The sequence below is a fragment of the Typopeltis vanoorti genome, chromosome 9 (assembly GCF_054136105.1).
Source record: "Typopeltis vanoorti isolate ZY-2024b chromosome 9, IOZ_Tvanoo_1.0, whole genome shotgun sequence".
Taxonomy (NCBI): Eukaryota; Metazoa; Arthropoda; class Arachnida; order Uropygi; family Thelyphonidae; genus Typopeltis; species Typopeltis vanoorti.
The window spans coordinates 87029149-87050827 of NC_143557.1; the positions used below are offsets into that span (position 1 = coordinate 87029149).

Here is a 21679-nt window from a genome sequence, read left to right on the forward strand (position 1 = left end):
CGTTTTTTTTTTTTAATTTTTATTTTTATATCAGTGGTGTGGTATTGGTTGAATGGGTACCAGAGGATCAGACAGTTAACCAACATTATTACCTTGAAGTTCTGACCAAGCTAAGAGAACAAGTGAGGAAGAAGAGACCCCGATGTAATCTGTGGAAGAACAATCACTGTCCATAGAGCAATATCTGGCTGATAAGAAGATCCTAGTGTTGGACCATCCATCTTACTCACCAGACTTAGCTCCATGCAGCTTTCACCTTTTTCGAAAGTTGAAACCCCCACATTGAAGGGCACCCATTTTCAGTAAGTGGATGAGGTAAAGGAGAAAATGGCAGAGCTACTGAAGCAGATAACACCTGATGACTTGCAGCACTGCTTCCAACAATAGAAAATTCGTATGCAATGGTGTATAGATAGAGGAGGGGAGTATGTTGAAGGGGATAACAATTAAGTTGCACAATTGTAATAATAAACCACATTTTTGCAACCAGTCTCATTATTTAATAGCCACACCTTGTATATAACAAAAATGAACATTGTACTAGAAGATTACCTATGCAGCCTTAAACTAGGATTCCAAGTGGCATACACATAATAAAATAGATGATTTACGAGGGCTGTTCGATAAGTGCGTGCAAAGTCTTAGAGATGGTGCCACAAGTATTTTTAATTGCTAGCAACTGCTGGAGGATCACACACTAAGTTTCAGTCAGATAGATCTATTACTCTGTGTTTGGGGGTTCATTTGAATCGATCAAGTACCGTGATGTGTGAAAAATGGATGAGAAAGATTTTCGTGTAGTGATTAAACATTTTTTTGAAAGACAAAACAGCTCAGGAAACCAAAGCTAAGCTTGATAAACATTATAGTGAGTCTGCACCTTCGATTAGAACGGTTTATAAGTGGTTTAGTGACTTTTGAAGTGGCCATATGAGCACAAGTGACGCTGAACATTCTGGACACCCAGTTGAGGTCACTACTCCAGAAATTATTGAAAAAATACATATGGTTATGGATGATAGAAGAGTGAAGGTTCATGAAATTGCTAAGGCTGTGGGAATCTCAAATGACTGCGTACATAATATTTTACATGAACATTTACATATGAGTAAAGTATCCGCAAGATGGGTGCCGTGTTTGCTCACAGTGGATCAAAAGTGTCAACGTTGGAACTGCTGCAAGGACAGCTTGAAGCTGTTTTAACGGAATCCAGAGGAATTTTTGCATCGTTTAGTAACAGTGGACGAAACATGGATTCATTACTACCAGCCTGAGACCAAGGAACAGTCAAAACAATGGGTTGCAAGCAGGGAATCTGCACTATCATCATCAAATTCCTGCCATGTACCCTCAAGGGGTGTACAGGATATGATAGTACTACATGAAATTTTACATCATTACTAACTTCCTATCTACAATTTTCCTCCAGATCAGTCTGTTACGTGCCAAGACTTCAATATTATCAGATCTTATATTTCTGTCGTCTAAGGCACTTTGTACCATATCAATCCACCTATATCTTGGTCTTCCTCTGGGTCGTTTTCCTGCCAACTGGCAGAGAACACTTGTTTTGCCAATCTTTCCTCGCCCATTCTATTTAAATGACCATACCACCTGAGATTAGCTCTGCTAACGCATTCCTGGATGCTGACAATGTCGAGTTCTTTCCTAATATCCTCATTTTTAATATGATATTGCCATTGATGCCATCTGTTCAAGCCTCTAATCTTTCTCAGGATTCTCATATCTGTGGTCTCTAGTCTTTGGTCAAGTGTTTTACTTCTGACCCAGCTCTCAGATCCATAAGTTAAAACTGGTTTTAACACTGTCTTGTATACAGTTAATTTAGTGTTCTGACTAATTTCTCTCTTATTCCATATGAATTTATTCAATTGACTTCCTACCATACCAGCTTTATTGATTCTGCTGTCTATTTCCATATTTAATTTGCCATCTTCACTAAAAATCGTGCCTAAGTAGGTGAAATGTTTTACTTGTTCCACAGGTTCTCCGTTCACAATGCAGTAGACATTTTCAACGATTCTGCCTATGTCTTTATGTTTTTATTGCTGACCTTCATACCATATCTATTACAACAGTTATTCAATTTAGTCAAGGAATCTTGCAGACTTGTAGCGGATTTATTGATAAGTATAACATCGTCCGCATAAAGCAAAGAGCTGACATCAACATCTCCAATTTTGATATCGTGTTCAATTCCACTTTCCTTCATAATGTGATCCATATAGATAATGAATAACAGAGGGGATAATGTATTCCTTGTCTCACACCACATTTAACATTAAACCATCTTCCTATACTTCCATCGATTCTAACTGCTGACTTACAACTTAAATAAAGACTAAGTATTGCTTGATATAATGCCCCACTGACACCATATAACTGTAGCGTTAAGGGTCAAAGCTGTATAACTAAGAGGAGACCTCCACATAGCCTTTAAAGGAATGCGGAGAACCGACCAGGGCTTCTGACCTAATGTTCAATCCTCACCTTCTCGTGGTGCACCTCGTTGGGTATCTACCTGGATGCTGAATGAATGAGGATGGGCAGGCAATTTTGGATTTAGCCGACCAAATTGTAATTCTTATTGGCTTAAACCAAATTACAAAATGATAGTGATGGAATCTGCACCAAAGAAAGCAAAAACCATTCCTTCAGCAGGAAAGGTTGTAGACACCGTCTTCTGGGATGCTCGTGGCATAATCTTCATAAACTTCTTGGAAAAGGACAAAACAATAACCGGAGTGTATTACGCATCTTTGCTGGATCGTTTAAATAATGAAATAAAGGTAAAGGAAAAATGACCACACTTTGCGAAAAAGAAGATTGTTTTTCACCACGACAATGCACCTACTCACTCTTCTGCAATTGTGACTGCAAAATTGTTCGATTACGCTATTAAGTCCTTTCGCACCCCCACCCCCCCATTCTCCAGATTTGGATCCCTCAGACTACTATCTATTTCCAAACATGAAGAAATGGCTGGTAGGAAAGAGATTTTCATCAAACAATGAGGTGATAGCCAAAACAACTGCCTATTTTGAAGAGTTGGACAAATCATACTATATGGAAGGGATCAAAAAACTCGAGCATCGTTGGACTAAGTGTAAGACCTCAAAGGAGACTATGTTTAAAAATAAAAAATTCTGACGTCATATTTAATACCACTTTCCTTCAAAATGCGATCCACATAGATAATGAATAACAGTGGAGATAACGTGTATCTTTGTTGCACACCTGATTTAACACTAAACTATTTTCCTGTACCTCCTTCAATTCTAACTGCTGAATTACAGCTTAATAGAAACTATACATTGCTCGATATAAAATATAATGTCCAATTAACATCACATAACTGTAGCATTTTGAAGAGTTTTCCTCTTAAAAAACTCTTCAAAACGCTACAGTTTTTAAGAGTTTTTTCTTAAAAAGCTCTTAAAAGAGTTTAAAACACTTTTAAAAAACTTAAGAAAGTTTTTTAAGAAAGAAAAAACTTTTAACATTTCTTTCTTAAAAAAAGAAAGTTTTTTTAAGAAAACCTTTAAAGAAAGGTTTAGAAAGCCTTGAAAACTTTCAAGTTTTCATATGTATTTTCCAGATCTACCAAACTTAAATACAAATCCTTATATTCCCAAGATTTCTCAATTATTTTCTTAAAGTGAAAATCTGGTCCTGACAACTTCCATATGGCCTGAATCTAGCTTGTTCTTCACAAATCTTACTTTCCATAATTTATTTTATCTCTTTCTCAAGTACACTTGCATAAATCTTACTAGGAACACTCAGCAGGGAAAGACCTTTGTAATTCTCACATTCAGTTTTTTTCTTTTTATAGATAGGTACTATAAGAGCTCTGCTCCAATTATCTGGAATTCAACCCTCTGACCAGGCCTTCTCAATTATGCAATGAAGCCACTGTAAAACTTTTGAATTTCATCTACTCCAGTTGCCTTTCCACATTTCAAGTTTTTTATGATATTTTCTATTTCAAGTATGGATATGTATTCCTAATTACATTTCTGTTGGGAGTTTTCTACCATCATGCTGACACTGTTTGTTTCATTTAGCAATCTTTCAAAGTAATTACTCCTGATATCTAGAATATCATTATCTTCAGTTTTCATGTCTCCTTTATCATCTCTGATTCCTTTTACAGTACTTTTTCCCCTTGCATTTTTTGTTTATTCAATAGCTTCCAGAATATTTTGCCACCTTTCTGATATTTATTTTCTGTGTTCTTACAAAGTCTTCCCAGGACTTTTGTTTAGCTAATTTTATACAGTGCTTTGATTTCTTACATTTTTCTCTGCATTCTCTAAAAGCACAAGCTGACTTATTTGTCAGAAACTTTTGATATGCTTTCTTCTTTTCCTTCACTGTCTCTTTAACTTCCTGTGTCCACCATGGAGTTCTAATTTTTCTATCCTTGCAGACAACATGCCTCTTTGGCTGAATCAATAAATGTTTTCTTCAGGATATGCCACTGAATCTCCAAGGAATGGTTCATGTTTTCAAACTCTTTCATTTTTTCTTGAATGATGTTTATGTATCTGAGTCTATAATTCACCTCTAAAACCTGCTTAACATTGATTCATTTTAAAAAGTTAAGCAGGTTTTAGAGGTGAACTGTAGACTGACTGACTGACTCTCTCTCACACACACACACCATTCAAGAAAAAATGAAAGAGTTCTTACACACCATTCTTTTCAAGATGAAATTCAATTTTATCCTGCTCAAAACTAAATAGTGATCACCTCCTATTTCAAATTCTCTGTATATTCTTGGGTCCTGAACCAGTGGGAAAAGATCACTGTCAATTATTATGTTGTTGATGAGACTTTTCTTATTTCTTGCATCTTCTCTTGATGTGAATTTGTGCATATTTTTATGTTGAAACATAGTAATAACTAGTCCATGTCCTGAACAAAAATCCAACAGGCACTTACCATCATTATTATCTTTGCCCTTTTCTCCAAATTGTCCCAAAACATTTCTATGTCTGGAAGATTAAAAAAAAATTTTTTTTTTGGTTGGATTTCTGTTTTGTTTATTTATTTTCATTTGAAACTGTTTTGTGTGGGAGAATTTTTATGATCTGCAGTAAAATTCTGTTTCACTGAGTTACAATAGTTACACTGAGATTCAATATCCACTTAATTTGTATAATTTTGCATCGCTGAAGTGAAGCCTCTTGGCTCTTTATTTCAGTAATTCTTGGTACCTTTTAAAATGTGACACTTTTGGCAACTCGTATGGGAAAGAATGACTTCTGCATCACTTCAACCTGGGTATTTTATATCTGGGTTTGGCTCCCATTGATGAGACCTCAACAGAGGTCGAAACTGGTCTGGGTAGTGACCCCTTCCCATAATGCATAACATCATACATGTCCACAAGGAGATGTGCTTTGCATTATGGAGAATACTGAGGAAAGTGATCAGAACTTACTCCACCTTTGCCATGAGTTGCCCTTGTCCTGAAAGGTTGCTTATGCTTGGATCTGCAGAAACTTTTATAGTTTCTATATATTCAGCACAAAACTCTCGTAGTTTCTATACATTTGGCTTTGAAATAATGTTGGATTCAATATCCACTTAATTTGTATAATTTTGCATCGCCGAAGTGAAGCCTCTTGGCTTTTTATTTCAGTTATTTATATAAGTTAAGCATGGCACCATGGACATGAATGTTTGTGACTTTCTTTAGATGGGAGATGAATTTCATTGTTCAGTGTAAGACCACTGCTCCATTTACTGGAGGCCTCAGGTGGACTGAAAAACTTCCATGTTTAGTATAGAGCAGAATTTCCAGATTATGTAAAAATGTAAATAAGGAATCCATTGGCCACCCATGGTACTAATATATCATAGTTATACAACCTTTTGTGGGTGGGAGTTACATTAAAAAGTTTATATATGAGGAACAGTATGAAAATAAGCCTTCTATTGCTTTTTTTTTCTTTTCCCCTCAGAAAATATAATTAACAATGGTTTTTACAATGATTAATTCCCAATCCTTTGTGAGCATTCTCTTATTTTCCAACAGTCACCATAATTTTCTATATATTTTTGTCATTTCTGACTGAGAAATGAAAAAAACACTATAGGGTGCTAAGTCTTTACACCAATGTTGAAGCCTTCACAATCAGTTTGTTTCAGCACTTCACTGTCTGCAAAATGTATTCCTCAAAAGTAAATCCTTCAGAGTGCCAAATGGGTGGGGAGGGAGGGAGGGAGAGAGTCCAATTCAGGTTATGGGTTGGAGAGGGGGGGGGGAACATAAGTCCAGTCAAATGTTGCATTTGCATCCCTCATGCACAAACTGGTGTTAGGTTGGACATTGTCATGGAGAAGGAAGACCTCATTCATGTATCTCGAGCAGTGTTTCTCAAACTTCAGATATCCGCATATCCCCTCTTTAAATTTTCATTATTACCAAGTATCCCCTTATCAAAATAATAATAAATAAATAAATAAAGTATATTTCATTGTAAATGTCTATTTTATTTGAATTTATATGTTCATATAAACAAAAAACATGACTTATGAGCATGATTTATTTTTAATAGAACAAAATTTGGAATCGGTTCCTCTTCATTTCTCATCCATGAAAATCCACATTTCAAGTAATTCATATCATACTTACGAAGATTTTTCATTTTCTTCCTAGTTGGTTCTCTAGAGATGTCAGATGACACACCCTTATCAATTTCATTTGATCTGGATACAATATCAATGTTTTCTTGTTGCTTACAGCTACTTGTACTTGCTATATTGCTCTCTTTTGTGCGTTTTATAAATCCAGTCTTTAACCAATGACCATACTTAAGAATTTGAAAGTTAAATAATTTACCGTATTTACTTGAACGTAAGTCGCACTTTTTTCCCCAAAATTAAATCTAAAAAATCATGGTGCGAGATATATGTGGGGATATTCCAAAACTAAAGTTTTCAGAAAAAAAAACTGAAAATGGTACGACTTACCAAGAAGCTCCTATTCGATATCGTTACTTCTGGCATCGAGAATTGTTTCCTTGTGTATATCATCAAAGTCACCTACCCAAATAGCGTAATCTTCTTTCCCATTGTTTCAAGCAAAAATTAACAGTAATTTACAAGACTTGAGATACATAATGAACAATCCTTCACAAATTACTAATGAGAAGTAAAAGCAGAACGAGAAACAGACAGCAATGGTAGGCCAGTAGAGATAGAGATAGCTATGAAGAAGTGCATATGATTGGTGGGTATTAATAAAAGAGCGTGCGAACCAAAGACAAAGACAGGCCAACAGTTAAGTTGAAATGCTAATTCTCTTCAACCAAATTCCATAATATCTGAAACACATTTTCTATCTATTTCTTAGTTCTAACATGTTCACAATGGGGCAGTTTTTTATCCCAGTTGTCTCTAATTGCACTATTTGTTGAGAAATATATTACACAGACTGCAAATGTCTCTGTACCTTATTCAGTGATACAATAAAACTACTTAGTATAAAAACTAGTATAGTGAAGCTGTTGGGGAGGGCGTGTTGTTTACTGCAGGGAGCAAGTTACTATCGCCAAGATGTGAACGTCTTGGTGATAGCTCGCAATTTGAGTAGGAGAATTCATACATAATATATAATTTATTGAGAAATATATAAATTTCTCAATAAATGATTCCATGCGTTAATGATGCATAGCTGAAAATTGCCATCTGAAGACCTTTTGCGTACTACACTTTGAGAAACATTGATCTAGAGGACCAAACTATACTGACGCATGTTTTTAAATTTCTGTAATGTTGCCATATATCATTCTGAACTGAATGTCATGACTCTCTCTCTCTCCAAAAAGTCAACAACAAGATCCCATCTTTGTCAAAGAACATAGTGTTATGACTGTTTATGGAAGGCTGCCTAAAGCATAAGAAAATGATGAAGACTGCCTAAAAAATAGCAGAATGTGTTAGGAACAATTTTGTTAGGAAGATTAATCCATGTTAAAGCTATTGTTAAATAAATTATATTTTTTGATAAAAAAAATAGAAGGTATTACTTTCACACCACCTACTGTACAAGATTCTTTTTATATATTCATGTACCCTGTAATCTCTGAATTAATTTCTCAATAACTAGCTAAATTTTCTGCAAAATTCATGGATCAAAATATATTATTTCACTTTATGATTCCCACAAAAGATAAATATATGCTGTAACCTTAGAGATCCATTTTTATCTTCTCAATGAAATGAAAGAACTGATTAACAATTAATTGCACCTTTTTCACACATTATAGGGCTTAATGGAATAAAAATAGCACAAATAAATAATTAAACACACGTCTAATCAATCCTATATTTTGTCTCAGTCACTGAAACATCATCAGGGAAACAATATTAAAATTGTAAAAACATACACAAAATTGCACAAAACAGGAAGTGGAAAAGATTAGACAAAGCCTAAAGTCCTATTAGGGGCACCCTCTATAGGTGCTGCTGTTGGCCAGCCTTTAGCTATGGTACAGGAGGCCTAAGAATTAAATTTTCCTAAATTTTGACAAGTTTAATGCAAGCATATTATTCATATTATTAAGAGAGACCTCCAGGGAGTCAGGGACACATTGAGGGAGGCTACACTCTACATGATGCACCAGCTATTATACTTGTTCCTGAATTCATTCACACTACTTGCACAAACACAACATTCAACAATGGCAATCCATTCCAATCATGCACCACTCTATGAGAGAAAAATTTAAGCTCTCCCCTTTCTTGACCGCATTCATTCTCAGCTTCCAAGAATACCCTCTCATCCTTTTCCACCCTCTACAAAATAAAAAATTCTATCTACTGAAATCCTGTATGACCCCCCTTCAGAAGTTTGTAAGTCTCAATCATATCACCCCTCTTTCTCCTGTTTGCTAGTGTCCGCAGTCTACAAATTCTCAATTTATCTTCATAATCAGTATCCCAATCCTGATATAATTTTTTAACACTTCTTTACACTCTCTCTCTCCACAGTATCAGAATCACCACGGAAACAAGGAGACCAGACCTCACTTGCACAATAGTCCAAGTGAGGTCTTATCAAGGCATTGTATAGAGGCAAAATGGCATCTTTATCTTTAGATATCAAAGTTTGTTTCAGCATTGCAATTATTCTGCCCATGAACTGAAATTGGTCTTCTCTCTCTTTAGGTTGACATTCACATCTACCCTATCCTGGTGCAAATACATCATTTTCATAGCCTCTGAGTTGTACTTGCAATCTTTGTTTTATGGCTCTTGAACTTCAACTTCCTAAACCTCTATGATCCCTAGCCTGATCAGTTTCTTCTAACATAATCCCACCAATATAATGACACTGGATATCTAATCTGACCAAAATTCATGCCTTTACATTGAATACCTACTAACATTGAACTGACAGCATGTTTATTAAGATTAGGCTTTTTTTTTTTTTTTTTTTTTTTAAAATCTGCTGCTGATTCTAAAAAGTCTTTCAAATTTGTATTCATTGTAGTGAAACATAGTAGTTTTCTTCCTTTTGATTCTGTGCAATGTATCCAAGGCATAGTCTGCTAGACCTGACTGATCATACTTATGGCAGCAGATAAGTATATAACTGCATAAGGCAACAAAGGAATAACTTATTATTAGTACTTTGTTATAATAAGTTATTTAAGCTTAAAGTGTAAAGGTGTTTGAAACGGTGGGAACTGACAGTACTTAACATTTTCCGAAATTATTTACTTTTTCAAGTCATTTTACTTCTTATTTATCTTTTTGCTACTTTCCATCAGTTTCACATGTATTCATAAGGTAAATGAACTGTTTTTCTCTCTCTCTCTCTCTAGCATCCAGTCCTGTTCATAGCTTTGAAATTGCCAGTACTCTCCACTCTTCTTTTTCATTTTCAAAACCTTGTAGTGCTCAGGTAATTCAAGCTTCAAGATTTTTAATCAATGCCACAAACACTGATCTAATAGCATTATCAAGTGGGAGGTGAGGATAACCAGGTGAATTTTAATGCAACCAAAATGAAATCTGTCTTAACTCTCAGAATAAAGACCACACTTCACTCTCCTCCACTGACAATTTTCTGTCCATGAACTGAAATTGGTCTTCTCTCTCTCTTTAGGTTGACATTCACATCTACCCTATCCTGGTGCAAATACATCATTTTCATAGCCTCTTCAGCCTCTGAAAAGTTTAGTATCCTTTTCATCCTAAGCTTTTTTTTCCTCAAGTCCTAACACTTCATAAATCTTAAATCTGCTAACCTCAGAATATTGTTCTTATATTGGGCGGTGCAGTTATAAACACTCCTCAAAATGCTTCACTGTATTTCGACTGGAGTTGCTTTTCCATAGATGCTCTGTTGCTACACTGTCTTTTTTTTTAAATATTTATTTTAAATAAGTATTTCCATAGATTTGATGCTACTCCACTAAACTGGTCAAAAGCCTCTGGTCAATGCCCATTTACAGTTCAAACTTATCAAACCAACTTCTAATATTCTTCCTTCATTCCATATACTCAGTTCTTTGAAACAGTTTTCTCCAATGATTACAACCCTCAGCTTTTCAAGAAACAAATCAACAATGTACTTTCTTCTTTCTTACTACTTGCTCAACACATGGCACTGTTGTGTCATAATCTTGGGACCTGTATGTATGTATGTAGGGGGCTGATTTAAAAAAATATTTAAAAATAATTTTATTAAAAATCTTCAAACTTTGTATAATAAAATATTATAAATAGTGGAATTTTATAGGGTGAAATCATTTCTGGTTTGTTAAATGTACTTACTCATATCTGAATTGCTTGACAGACTTTTTACTTGTATTGACTAATTCATCCTCAAATGAAGATTTTACCATTTTTTTGGACCCTAAACAATTAAAAAATATTCAATTTTAATTTTAAACATCTGTGTGTCATAGTGTAGTGCCATAATATTAGTTTAACAAATAATAAACAGCATAGGGTAATCAAAAACCATACCAGATTTTTTGTGTGATGAAGCTGACTTATCCTCACTGCCAATCGCTCTTAACCTATTGGGTTTTTGTTTCCGCTTTGCAAATCTTGCTTGAAACTGTGCAGCTTTCTGCAAATCATGTTGAACCCTTTCTTCTGCCTGAGTAACAAAAAAGTAAAGTAATATAAATGGTAACATTTCCGTTTCAGTATTTAAAGTAATAAAGTATAAATTACATCACATATCGCATTCAGACTATCATGCAGTTAGCTTCGTATACACTTCCAACTGAAATTAGAAGGAACAACTAAAAAATCAATCAGATATTAGCAATTGATTCCCTCTTCTGATGATTCCATGATTTAAATCTAAGAAGTAGTGGATAAAGTCTTTTGAATATTCATGGAACCACTTTAGTACTATTTCAAAGCTATGAACTGTATCATTATCCTTTAGCCAAAAAAAAAAAAAAAAAAAAAAAAAAAAAAAAAACACGAGCACATGTGGATGCTCAGTTAACAATGATGTTCATTTAGACTACATTATTCCTTCTTCTCTCTCTCTCAAAGATAATGAGATTCCCAAATGGTGGATTTATACTTTCCTTCTGTTCACAGAGGGGGAAAATTTATTGTAAATGAAGTTTGCAATTTCTGACATGAAAGCTGTAAGCAGTGCTTTTTCATTCTGAACCAAACTGATTGTACTATTCCTACTATTTGGGTGCTTCAGTCCTATATTAAAGTGAGCAATGACATTTTCCAAGGCTATTTCCATTACTATGAATCCAACATGTAAATTATCTGTTTTCTTGTCAAAGAACTTCTGTTTCAGCTAGAATTTTTCTTCTGGTTACATGAATATCCAATTATGGACCATTCCCATTCTATTTAAGAGATCATTTGTGCTGATATACTAACAGTCTTACTTGATATCTTTATTCAGAATGTTTTGGAAAAATATTAAGTTCTAATGAATCACCGACTTCGTCCCAATCTTGTCATTCATACACTGATATCATTTGTTTGTTCTGCAGCAGTTTATAGACTTCAGGTAGTAGTATACAGTGGATCATGAATCTAGATTTGTATAACATTGCAAAGACTCCAGCATGCAGAATTTTAACTTTTATCATCGCTCACAACATCATCATCACTTTGTCATGTATACCCTTCAATAGATGTACTACACAATATCATGAAATATCCTGATATTTCATGATTACTAGTTTTCAGTCTGCTGAGGTTGTTCCAATAGGTAACTTTTCACTATTTCTCTTGGTTCCTTGACAAAAGCTACAGAATAAATCCATGTTCAACTAGATGATATCCCACCTACCGTGATATTTAGTTACATGCCATCACAATGTATGCGTAGCTTCAGCTAATAGAGATTATGATTTGGTTAGCTAATCTCAAATTCTTCCCATTGTTAATAGGATGCAGAGATTCAGTTAGCCAGTTTTCACTCCAAATGATTGCAATTTTACATTTCTACTTTAAAATCGCATGCAACTGGAATGTTACAAAATCAATATGAATTTAAACCAGGATTACTGTCATCATCATCATCAAATTCTTGATACATATCCTCAGTAGATGAACAGATAGGATAGTATAACCAAAGTTATAACTAACTTCCTGTTGATAATTTTACTCCAAATTAATTTGTTATTCAGGACTACAATATTGTCAGATTTTATACTTGGTTCTTATAAGGCATTTCTTAATGTATCAATACACAAGGATTTGGTCATCTTTTGGTTTTTTTTTCTGACATTCTTGCAAAAAACACTTTTTTGCTAACCTTTCCTCTTCCATTCTGTTTAAGTAACCATATCCAGCCTGGTTGGCTGAGTGATTAGTGTGTATGCTGTCCAACCAAACGGCTACGGGTTCAAATCTCGCCATGGGAATGGATGTTTGTGATTGTCTGTGAAAATGCTAGTGGTGGTGGTGGGCAGTAGATGGCGTTAGTGTAGATGATGTGGTTTGCTGCAGTTGGTGGAGACTGAGAATTGTGGAGTGGGTGCCCTCTCTTGATGAGTCTTTGGACTTCCTGGAGGTGTCACGTAATAATAATGATATAATATCACCTGAGATTAGCTCTGTTCATATATTCCTCTATGCTAACAATTGCAAGTTTCTTCATAATTTCCTTGTTTTTAAAATAATTCTACTACCGATGCCAAGTGTTCACTTTCCAAATTTTTTCTCTGAACTCTCATATCTATGGTCTCCAGTGTAATATATCAACAGTTTTATTTCTAACCCAGCTTAATTTTAATCCATAAGATAAAACTGGTTTGAACACCATCTTGCAATTAGTTGAGTGTTTGATTAATTTTTCTCTCATCTTAATTAACTTACCACCATACCAGCTTTGCTAATTCTGTTGTTCATTTCAATATTTAATTTACTATCTTCACTAAAAATAGTGCCTAACTAGATGAAATGTTTTATTTTTATATAGGTTCTTCATTAAGGATGAAGCTGAAGTTTTTAATGTTCTTGCCCATTTTTCAAAGTCTATATTTTTATTGCTGATTTCTATATCAAATTTATTACAGCAGTTATTCTATTCAGTTAAGGAATCAAGCAGACTGGCACTAAATTTATTTAGGAGTTTAACATCTTCAAACAACTTTTATATGATGTTTATTGCTACTTTCCTTCATAATGTGATCGATATAGATGATGAATAACAGTTTACATAACATGCACTCTTGTCTCACACCTGACTTAACAACAAACAATCTTCATGTACTATCCTTCCTTCAATTCTAACTGCTGACAAAGATCAAATATAGACTAAGTTTGATATAATGTCCCATTTACACCATAGAGCTCTAGTGTTTCAAAGAGCTTTTCTCTTGGCACCTTGTTTAGTGATTATGTATATGATTAGTAATTATCACATACTCTGCTGTTTCAATCTCCAAAAAGGATCAACTTTTCATTTTTCTTTGTATCAGCTACCCTGAAAAATTCTTCCACTTCTTTCTTAGTAGAACTTTCTGTGGAAGCATAGGCACAAATAAGTCTCATTGTCCAATTCCCCATTCTGATATCTCCGCATCATTCTACTTAATACTTTCTGCAATTCAAGATGATTATCATGGTATTTAGTGTTGAATACTATACCTACTTTTTTCTTTTCCTTGATCATCTCACATGAATAATAAATGATTTTAATCTTCATGCATTACTAGACTTCTGAATTTAATGTAATTTTATGCAAATGAGTTACATTTAGTGATAATAAAATAATAATAATAATAAAATAAAAAATATAAAAATTATGTTTAATGGGATAAAAATGTAATTTTTATCCCATAATGCAAAGCACATATCCTTACAGACATGTACAATACTATGCATTATGGGAAGGATCACTTGTTTAGTGATTATGTATATAAGGTCACTACCCAAACCAGTTTTGATCTTTGTTGAGGTCTCATCAGCAGGAGCCAGACCCAGAAGTGATACAAAGGTTGAAGTAATGCAGAGGTCATATTTCCTATGCTACTAGTATATGGATATATATTGTATGTACTATTAATTTATAGTATAACCAAGTGGAAAAACTTTCAACATCACTCTCCTATTCTGTTTAAGTGACCATGCCACCTGAGATTACTTCTATATGTATCATTTGAAATCATAATAATTGAAATGACAATATATTTTATACAGAACTAGTTTTATTTGACATCATTAGTACAAAACTGTTCAATTTTTGAACTGTTCTGTAAACGGAATGAAGCTGTGACATTTCTGTAACCAATGAATTATCCTGACCTTCAGGAAAAATTATTTACAAGTGCTACTTATTACAAACTTTATCCTAAAATGCTATTTACATTATAAAATACTATGGGGAGGGGAGGGGAGGAGAGAAGGGTTTTCTTTTCTTAGAAGTGATTAGACTTTGCACCAGACTAGAATAGGATAATAGAATTTTTGGGACCAGACTAGGCAATAAACAGTCAAAACGAGAGAGAGAGAGAGAGAGAGAGAGAGAGGGGATGCGATTATCCATTAAACAGAGTGTCCTCTTATGAATAGCATCAAGAATTTTAGTGAGGTCTGTGTCCTAAAATCTTATTAGTGTTCTTGGTGCTAATGGCTGAGCAAAACAGTTTCATACATGGAACTAAACTTTTAAGCATGTTGGGATGGAATTACCAATGTATAATTTGATTCCCATGACACCATATATTGTTATAGTGAACTCGCTCAAAGTCCTTGTCCTGATCACAGAATTTAGCAAACATTCCACTACAACAAATTATTTCTTTGATCTTTATGACTTTGAAATAGTGAGAATTAAATGTACATGGTGATATGCTTTAATTTTGCTGTTGGACTGTTTTGCAAGGGAACTGCAGTTTGAGTTGAACTGAAAAGGTATCATTGGAAGCAAGAGGACTACTGATGAAAATACAATATGCCTGAATGCTAATATTTTTTAGACCACTTTTTTTTTCCTTTCTACCTGTACAATGAGGAGACATAAAACTATTTAGGGTGGTGGTGGTATGAAAACCACAAATTATTTGAATCTATATTTATACCTGGATATAAGTTCAACTACTAGTAAATGTGTTGAAATCCAGGTTAAGGGACTTCCAGGTCTGATAACATTTGATAAGCGATTTGATGCAAGTCCCACTCTTCTTATGAAAGGCATCATGGAAGATGTGTAATGAGGAAAGGTGAGGTGAGATGTTGTTGCAGAGGATGCCAGTTGTGGTTCAGTGATGAATAACATATTGTTGGATGTCTGTCAGTGGTTCACATCATTACTGAGACCCTGGATGTTGGTCAAGTCAATGTGGAAGTTTTTTTGGAATTACATGGAATTCTGATATTCCACTGGATTTTTTGCATGTGTGTGTGTGTGAATATATATATATATATATATATATATATATATATATATTTGTGTACACACACACACACAGATGCAAATTTTTTTGCAGTTTTTTTTTGTGTTTCTTGTGGGAGTTTTTTTTTAACTGCAGTGACTAGAATCATGATAATAAGAGCATGCAAGGATGTGAAGGACTCAGGCCTTCACATCCTTGCATGCTCTTACTCTATACTCTTACCACTCTCACATAAAGAAGTGTCCAGGCTCCAATTTAAGCATAGCCTCAGATAATGCTTCCTGCAAGCTGCTATACTCAGACTCCCTCAAGGCACAACCCAGCAAAGTAAGCAACAGCAGGTTATCACATCTCTCCCAATACTGCTTTCTTCTTATTTTAAAGTTTTGTTCATCCATTTAAGTACCCTATAGTTTATTTTTTAAACTCTGGGGATACAATCCGTTATTGCTTCCTTCAGACACTACTTGATCACTTCCAATATACTGATACACTATTATTCCCATGTTTCTCATACCATGCCATAGCTACAAACTGCTTTTTCAATTTATTATAATCACATGCCTTACAGTTTCATATACGTCCTTTTAAACAAAACTTGCTTATGATTTTCCATTCTAATCTAGCCTAATCCGGTGGCCTCCTCTTTTAAGAGGATTGCAGCTGATGAACAGTCACGCTTCCATGCCTCTCTATCTCTTGCTTCTGTAAGACTCTTGCCGGTCCAGTCTTTGATGTTGTCTTTCCATTGCAGTCAGGGTCTTCCTCCTCCCTCTGCCATTTCCTGCAATACTATTCTGGGAAGCTCTCCAGAAGAACTCCTCATCAAATGTCCTGCAAATGCTATTTTTCTTCTTTGGATACTAGCCATATAGTCTCTTTTCATCTTGATTCTTTTAAGAACCTCTTCATTGCTCACTCTTTCAGTCCAGCTGATACGATCCATTTTTCTCAAGCACCACATTTCAAATGTGTTCAATCAGTCACTCATCTCCTTATTGATCATCCAGAACTAACATCCATATGTCCCAACACTCCAAATCATTATATTGAGGTTTCTTACTTTTAACTGTTTGTTCATATTTCTGTTTCCTAATATGTGGTATATCTGGAAAAATGCTGCTTTTGCATTTTTAATTCTGTTCTTAATTTCATAATTAGATCTATTGTCATCTGTTATCCAACTCCCAAGGTATTCAAAACTTTTTACATTCTTTGTCCATTTAAAGTGATTTCCATCCCATCATTTCCTTTCCTTGAAATCTTCGTCACTTTTGTCTTCTGAACATTTATTTTCATTTTATATCTCTCATTTCCAACCCTGTAAGTACAATATCATCTGCATATCTTATTATTATTTATCAAATGTCCATTTATCTTTATTCCATCCTTCAGATCTTCCAAGGCCTCCCCCCATCATTCATTCACTATAGACATTAAAAAGGAGTAGGGACACCCTTTTCCATTATCCAAGTTAAAAATGCATCATTACTTTCACCAAATGGACGCATAAAAACTACCTACAAGGTAGGTCCCAAAAGTTTCTGGCCTGACATACAAAACTCGGGCCAATTTTAAAACAGCATGCATAACAGATAGCTCTCTACCTGCATCATTCAGTTGGAGGCACTCGTTTGACTAACATGTGGCATGCTAAGTGACTGTAATGTTAAAAATTGAGTATTGCGCTGTGATTAAGTTTTTCACCAAAGAAGGACTTTTTCCAAGTGCTATCAAACAGCGATTGGATGATGTTTGTGGGGAAACTTCTCCTTCATATTCCACAGTGAAGGAATGGGGCAACAGTTTTGCCGAGAGAGAGAGAGAGAGAGAGAGAGAAAGCAAGCATCGAAGATGATCCTCGTGATGGTCAGCCTGTGGAAGTGACGACTGAGGAAAATGTCTCTCTTGTTGAAGAGGAACTGCTCAAGGACAGACAGCTGAAGCTAAAAGAAATCTCAGCAAGGTTGGTGCTTTCTATAGCAACCATCTTTTACATCATTCACGAGCAGCTTTACAGGACGAAGGTCAGTGAAAGGTGGGTGACCTAACTTCTTTCTTCAATTCAGAAGGAGCATCATGTTACTTGTTCCTGCAAGTTTTTACAGCTTTGCCAAGGGAATCAGAGAGAAGTGCTGGAATCCATTGTCAACGGGAATGAACCCATGGTCCTTTATTATAATCTACTTTCCAAAAGGGAATCAGTGGAGTGGGGTAAACCAGGAAAAGCACTGCCAAGAAAAGCCAAGGTTACCCAGTCCACCAAGAAGATCATGGCAACAATCTTTTGGGATTACTGGGGAATTCTCTTGATTGACTTCAAGGAAAAGAATACCACCGTGAATGCAGAATATCATGCTTCTCCAGCACAAAGTGCACAATGCCATAAAGGCGAAAAGACGAGGAATGCTGAGTCATGGTGTTCGCCTGCTTCACAACAATGCTCCAGTCGATATGGCTATTGTTGTGAAGGCTGCAGTGAAGGACTGTGGCTTCCAGGAGATTGAACACCTACCCTACAGCCAAGATCTGGCACCCAGTGACTACTGCCTCTTCTTGAAACTGAAGAGAGACTTTCTCAAGGAAGAAAATTTGCAGATGACAATGAGGTGAAAGAAGCAGTTTTAGGCTATTTTGCAGACAAAAGTACAGACTATTTTTTCAAGGGCATAAAAATGTTAATTCAAAGATATGAAAAATGTGTTGAAGTAAAGGGAGATTATGTTGAAAGGTGACATGATTGTTTTCTTTCTATCACCTCTGAAAGTTAGTCAGGCCAGACATTTATGAAACCAACCTTGTATTTACAGAAGATACTTAAATGTTAATGCCAGATTAAATATTTTTGCACCATGAATCTCTTCCATAACATGCTGCTTAAGGATTCTATTCCTAAGTGACTGTATAAATTCTCTTTCACTCCTCTTGCATGCTCTCTTCCTTGCCAATATCCTCATAGCTGAAGTCACCCATAATGATATCTCTTCCTGTACCCATAAAGCTAATTTGCCCATGTGGCTCACAATCCTCTTTAGTTGACCTTGCTCTAGAGCAGCACCCATCTAAGTATCTTATCATGAACTTTGGACCAAAAAGGCTTCAAACTCTTTACTTGTATTACTCATACAAGTACCACAGTCATTGATCATTACTCTAGTTGGATTCAATTATCTGCAATCATTAGCACTCCTGTCCCTCTTTATTCTGGTTGTTTTCTCTACTGTCAACCAAGTCTCACTAATGCCAATAATTTTTGGTCCATTTGTACTAATGCTAGGAATTCCATACATTTATGCCTTGTATGTGGTATTAGCAATTGTTCATGATAGACCATCAGTCTCTAAATTTATTAAAATTTAACTAGGTTCTCTTCTCCAAAGCAGGTGCTACAACTTCTCTTGTTGTATGACAAAACTAGATGATCAATAGCTGATCATCTTTTCTGCTGTGCAAACAACATAAAATACATATTGCAGTAATTAATTATCTATAGAATATATCATAATATAGACTATATTATGATATAATATAATAATAATATGAAAGTGACCAAGAATTGAGGTAATTATTTAGAGAAATATAACTGATGCTAGTTCTTATTAATGCTTACATCATAGCTGAGCAGTTCCTAAACTGAAAGTATATGTTTTATTGTGTAGAGGATTTTGGGCACAAGATGCAAAAAAATATGGAACAAAAGTTAAAAATTATAATACTTTACTGAAGTTATATTTCTACCAAAGGCACATTTTGACAACAATACTGCCAAGCATGAGACTGAAGAGCCTATGGGTGACTGGACAATTCATATGTCGACTGGCACAATGAGAATGCTAACAAATAACAGGTAGGAGCTGAAAGCATAGAAAGAGAGGAAAAAGGTAGAATATTCATGTTATGACTAATATGAATTCAAACTTTCTATTCATTGTAATCAAGGAAGAGAACAAAAGTTTACTAAGAAGTACACAGACATACAGTCAGATTGACTTCTCGTGTATGAGATCAATACATCTTTTACTTAACATACTAGGATCAATTATCTGTTATAGACAAAATTTGCTCTATTCAAACTTAATGTCATGACAGGCAGTAAATCTTATCCACACAATCTGCTACAATTCTATCAAAGCATATAATCTGTTGCTGGTCTATGTATCTTGTAAGATTACCAATGTAAGTTTCCATTAGGGAAATAGTGCCACCTCCTTATGAGGCCAGCTAATTCAACTTCACTAGGTTCAATTATCTGCAAAGTCCTTATAAAGGTTCTTCACATCCCAGACAGATTCACACCCAGAATTTCATGCATTACTTTGATGGTTTCCTCTCCCCTTCCTTCCCTCCCTTAAGGTACATATCAGTAATCATTATTATTTTTTTTAGTGGAGATGGATTAAATGAATAAGTTCAGTGTAATTCAGTATATAAATTATACTCCATATAACTTGTTAACTCAATATAAGATACATACAAGTATGTAGGTTATATGAAGTTAACATCCAAAGAGGAAGGGAGCAAAAGTGAAGAACATTGGTCTGCATTAGCCAGTCTGAGGAGGGAGGGAGGGAGGGAGAGAGAGAGAGAGAGAGAGAGAGAGAGAGAGAGGGGGGGGGGAAGTGATAGACACAAATGGTGTGAATGTCAGCTTCTTCTTGTTTGGAGTAAGAGAGAAATTCAATGATGTACAGCTGGCATATATTGATATACTGCTGGCTAATGACTTCACAGCCGGCCTGGTTGGCCGAGTGGTTAGCATATCAACTCTCCAGCCAATAGGTTGCGGGTTCGAATCTCGCGTAGGCATGTATGTTTGTGATTGTCTTCCGCCTTCATACATTCCTTCACCCAAGTATATACTCTCCCAATATGGAATGGGTCACCATGGGAGTAGTAGACCCAAAACCTCCCGCAATGGGAGAGGCTTTCACCCTACAGTGGGTAGAAAAATAGGCTGTTCTTCTTCATCATCATCAATGACTTTACATTAATTGCCTTGGTATCCAATAATAATATGCACATATCCTTACAGGCATGTATAATGTGATGCATTATGGGAAGGGGTCACTTCCCAGACTGGTTTTGACCTTTATTGAGGTCTCATCAGTGGGAGCCAGACCTAGAAGTGACACAGAGTTTGAAGTAATGCAGATAGTCATATTTCCATATATAAATAGTCAAAAAAGTGTCACACCTTATTACTAAAATGCTCTGGATTAGAGAAAGTTGTTTGAAAGTTTTTTCACTTGGTTATATTATAAATTAAAGATGCCAAGAAACTATATTCTTTGTTTAATCCTTTATCCAAGTGTAAGCAAATAAAAATTTGCAAGTGAAGTAACATCACGATTGGTCAATTTGTATAAAGAGGATAATGACTTCACATTAATTGCCTTAGTGTCCCATAATGCAGTGCACATATCCTTATGGACATGTATAATTCGATGAATTATAGGAAGAGCCAGACTCAGAAGTGAGTGGCTCTGGGTAGTGGCCCTTCCCATTATACATCGCATTATACATGTCCATAAGGATATGTGTGTTGCATTATGGAATACTAAAGCAATTAATGTGAAGTCATTAACCTCTACATACAAGTAACCCAGTCGTAATGTTACTTCACAGGCAAATTTTTATTTGCTTACACTTGTATAAAGGATTAAACTAAGAATATAAATTCATCATCATCATCAAATTCCTGCCATGTACCCTCAAGGGGCATACAGGATATGATAGTACTACATGAAAAAATTTACATCATTACTAACTTCCTATCTACAATTTTCCTCCAAATCAGT

The 21679-nt window shown here is 35.1% G+C and overlaps 1 protein-coding gene across 1 annotated transcript in view; it reads right to left on the reverse strand.

The window, feature by feature from the left end:
- Rs1 (Dead-box helicase Rs1) overlaps positions 1-21679 on the reverse strand; it is a 293164-nt gene that overhangs the window by 28523 nt on the left and 242962 nt on the right. The window contains exons 16-17 of the mRNA XM_090398602.1: positions 11014-11149; positions 10819-10900 (exon numbers count right to left, since the gene is read on the reverse strand). Of these exons, the coding sequence (XP_090254728.1) occupies positions 10819-10900; positions 11014-11149 (218 nt within the window). The remainder of the gene's footprint in view (positions 1-10818; positions 10901-11013; positions 11150-21679) is intronic.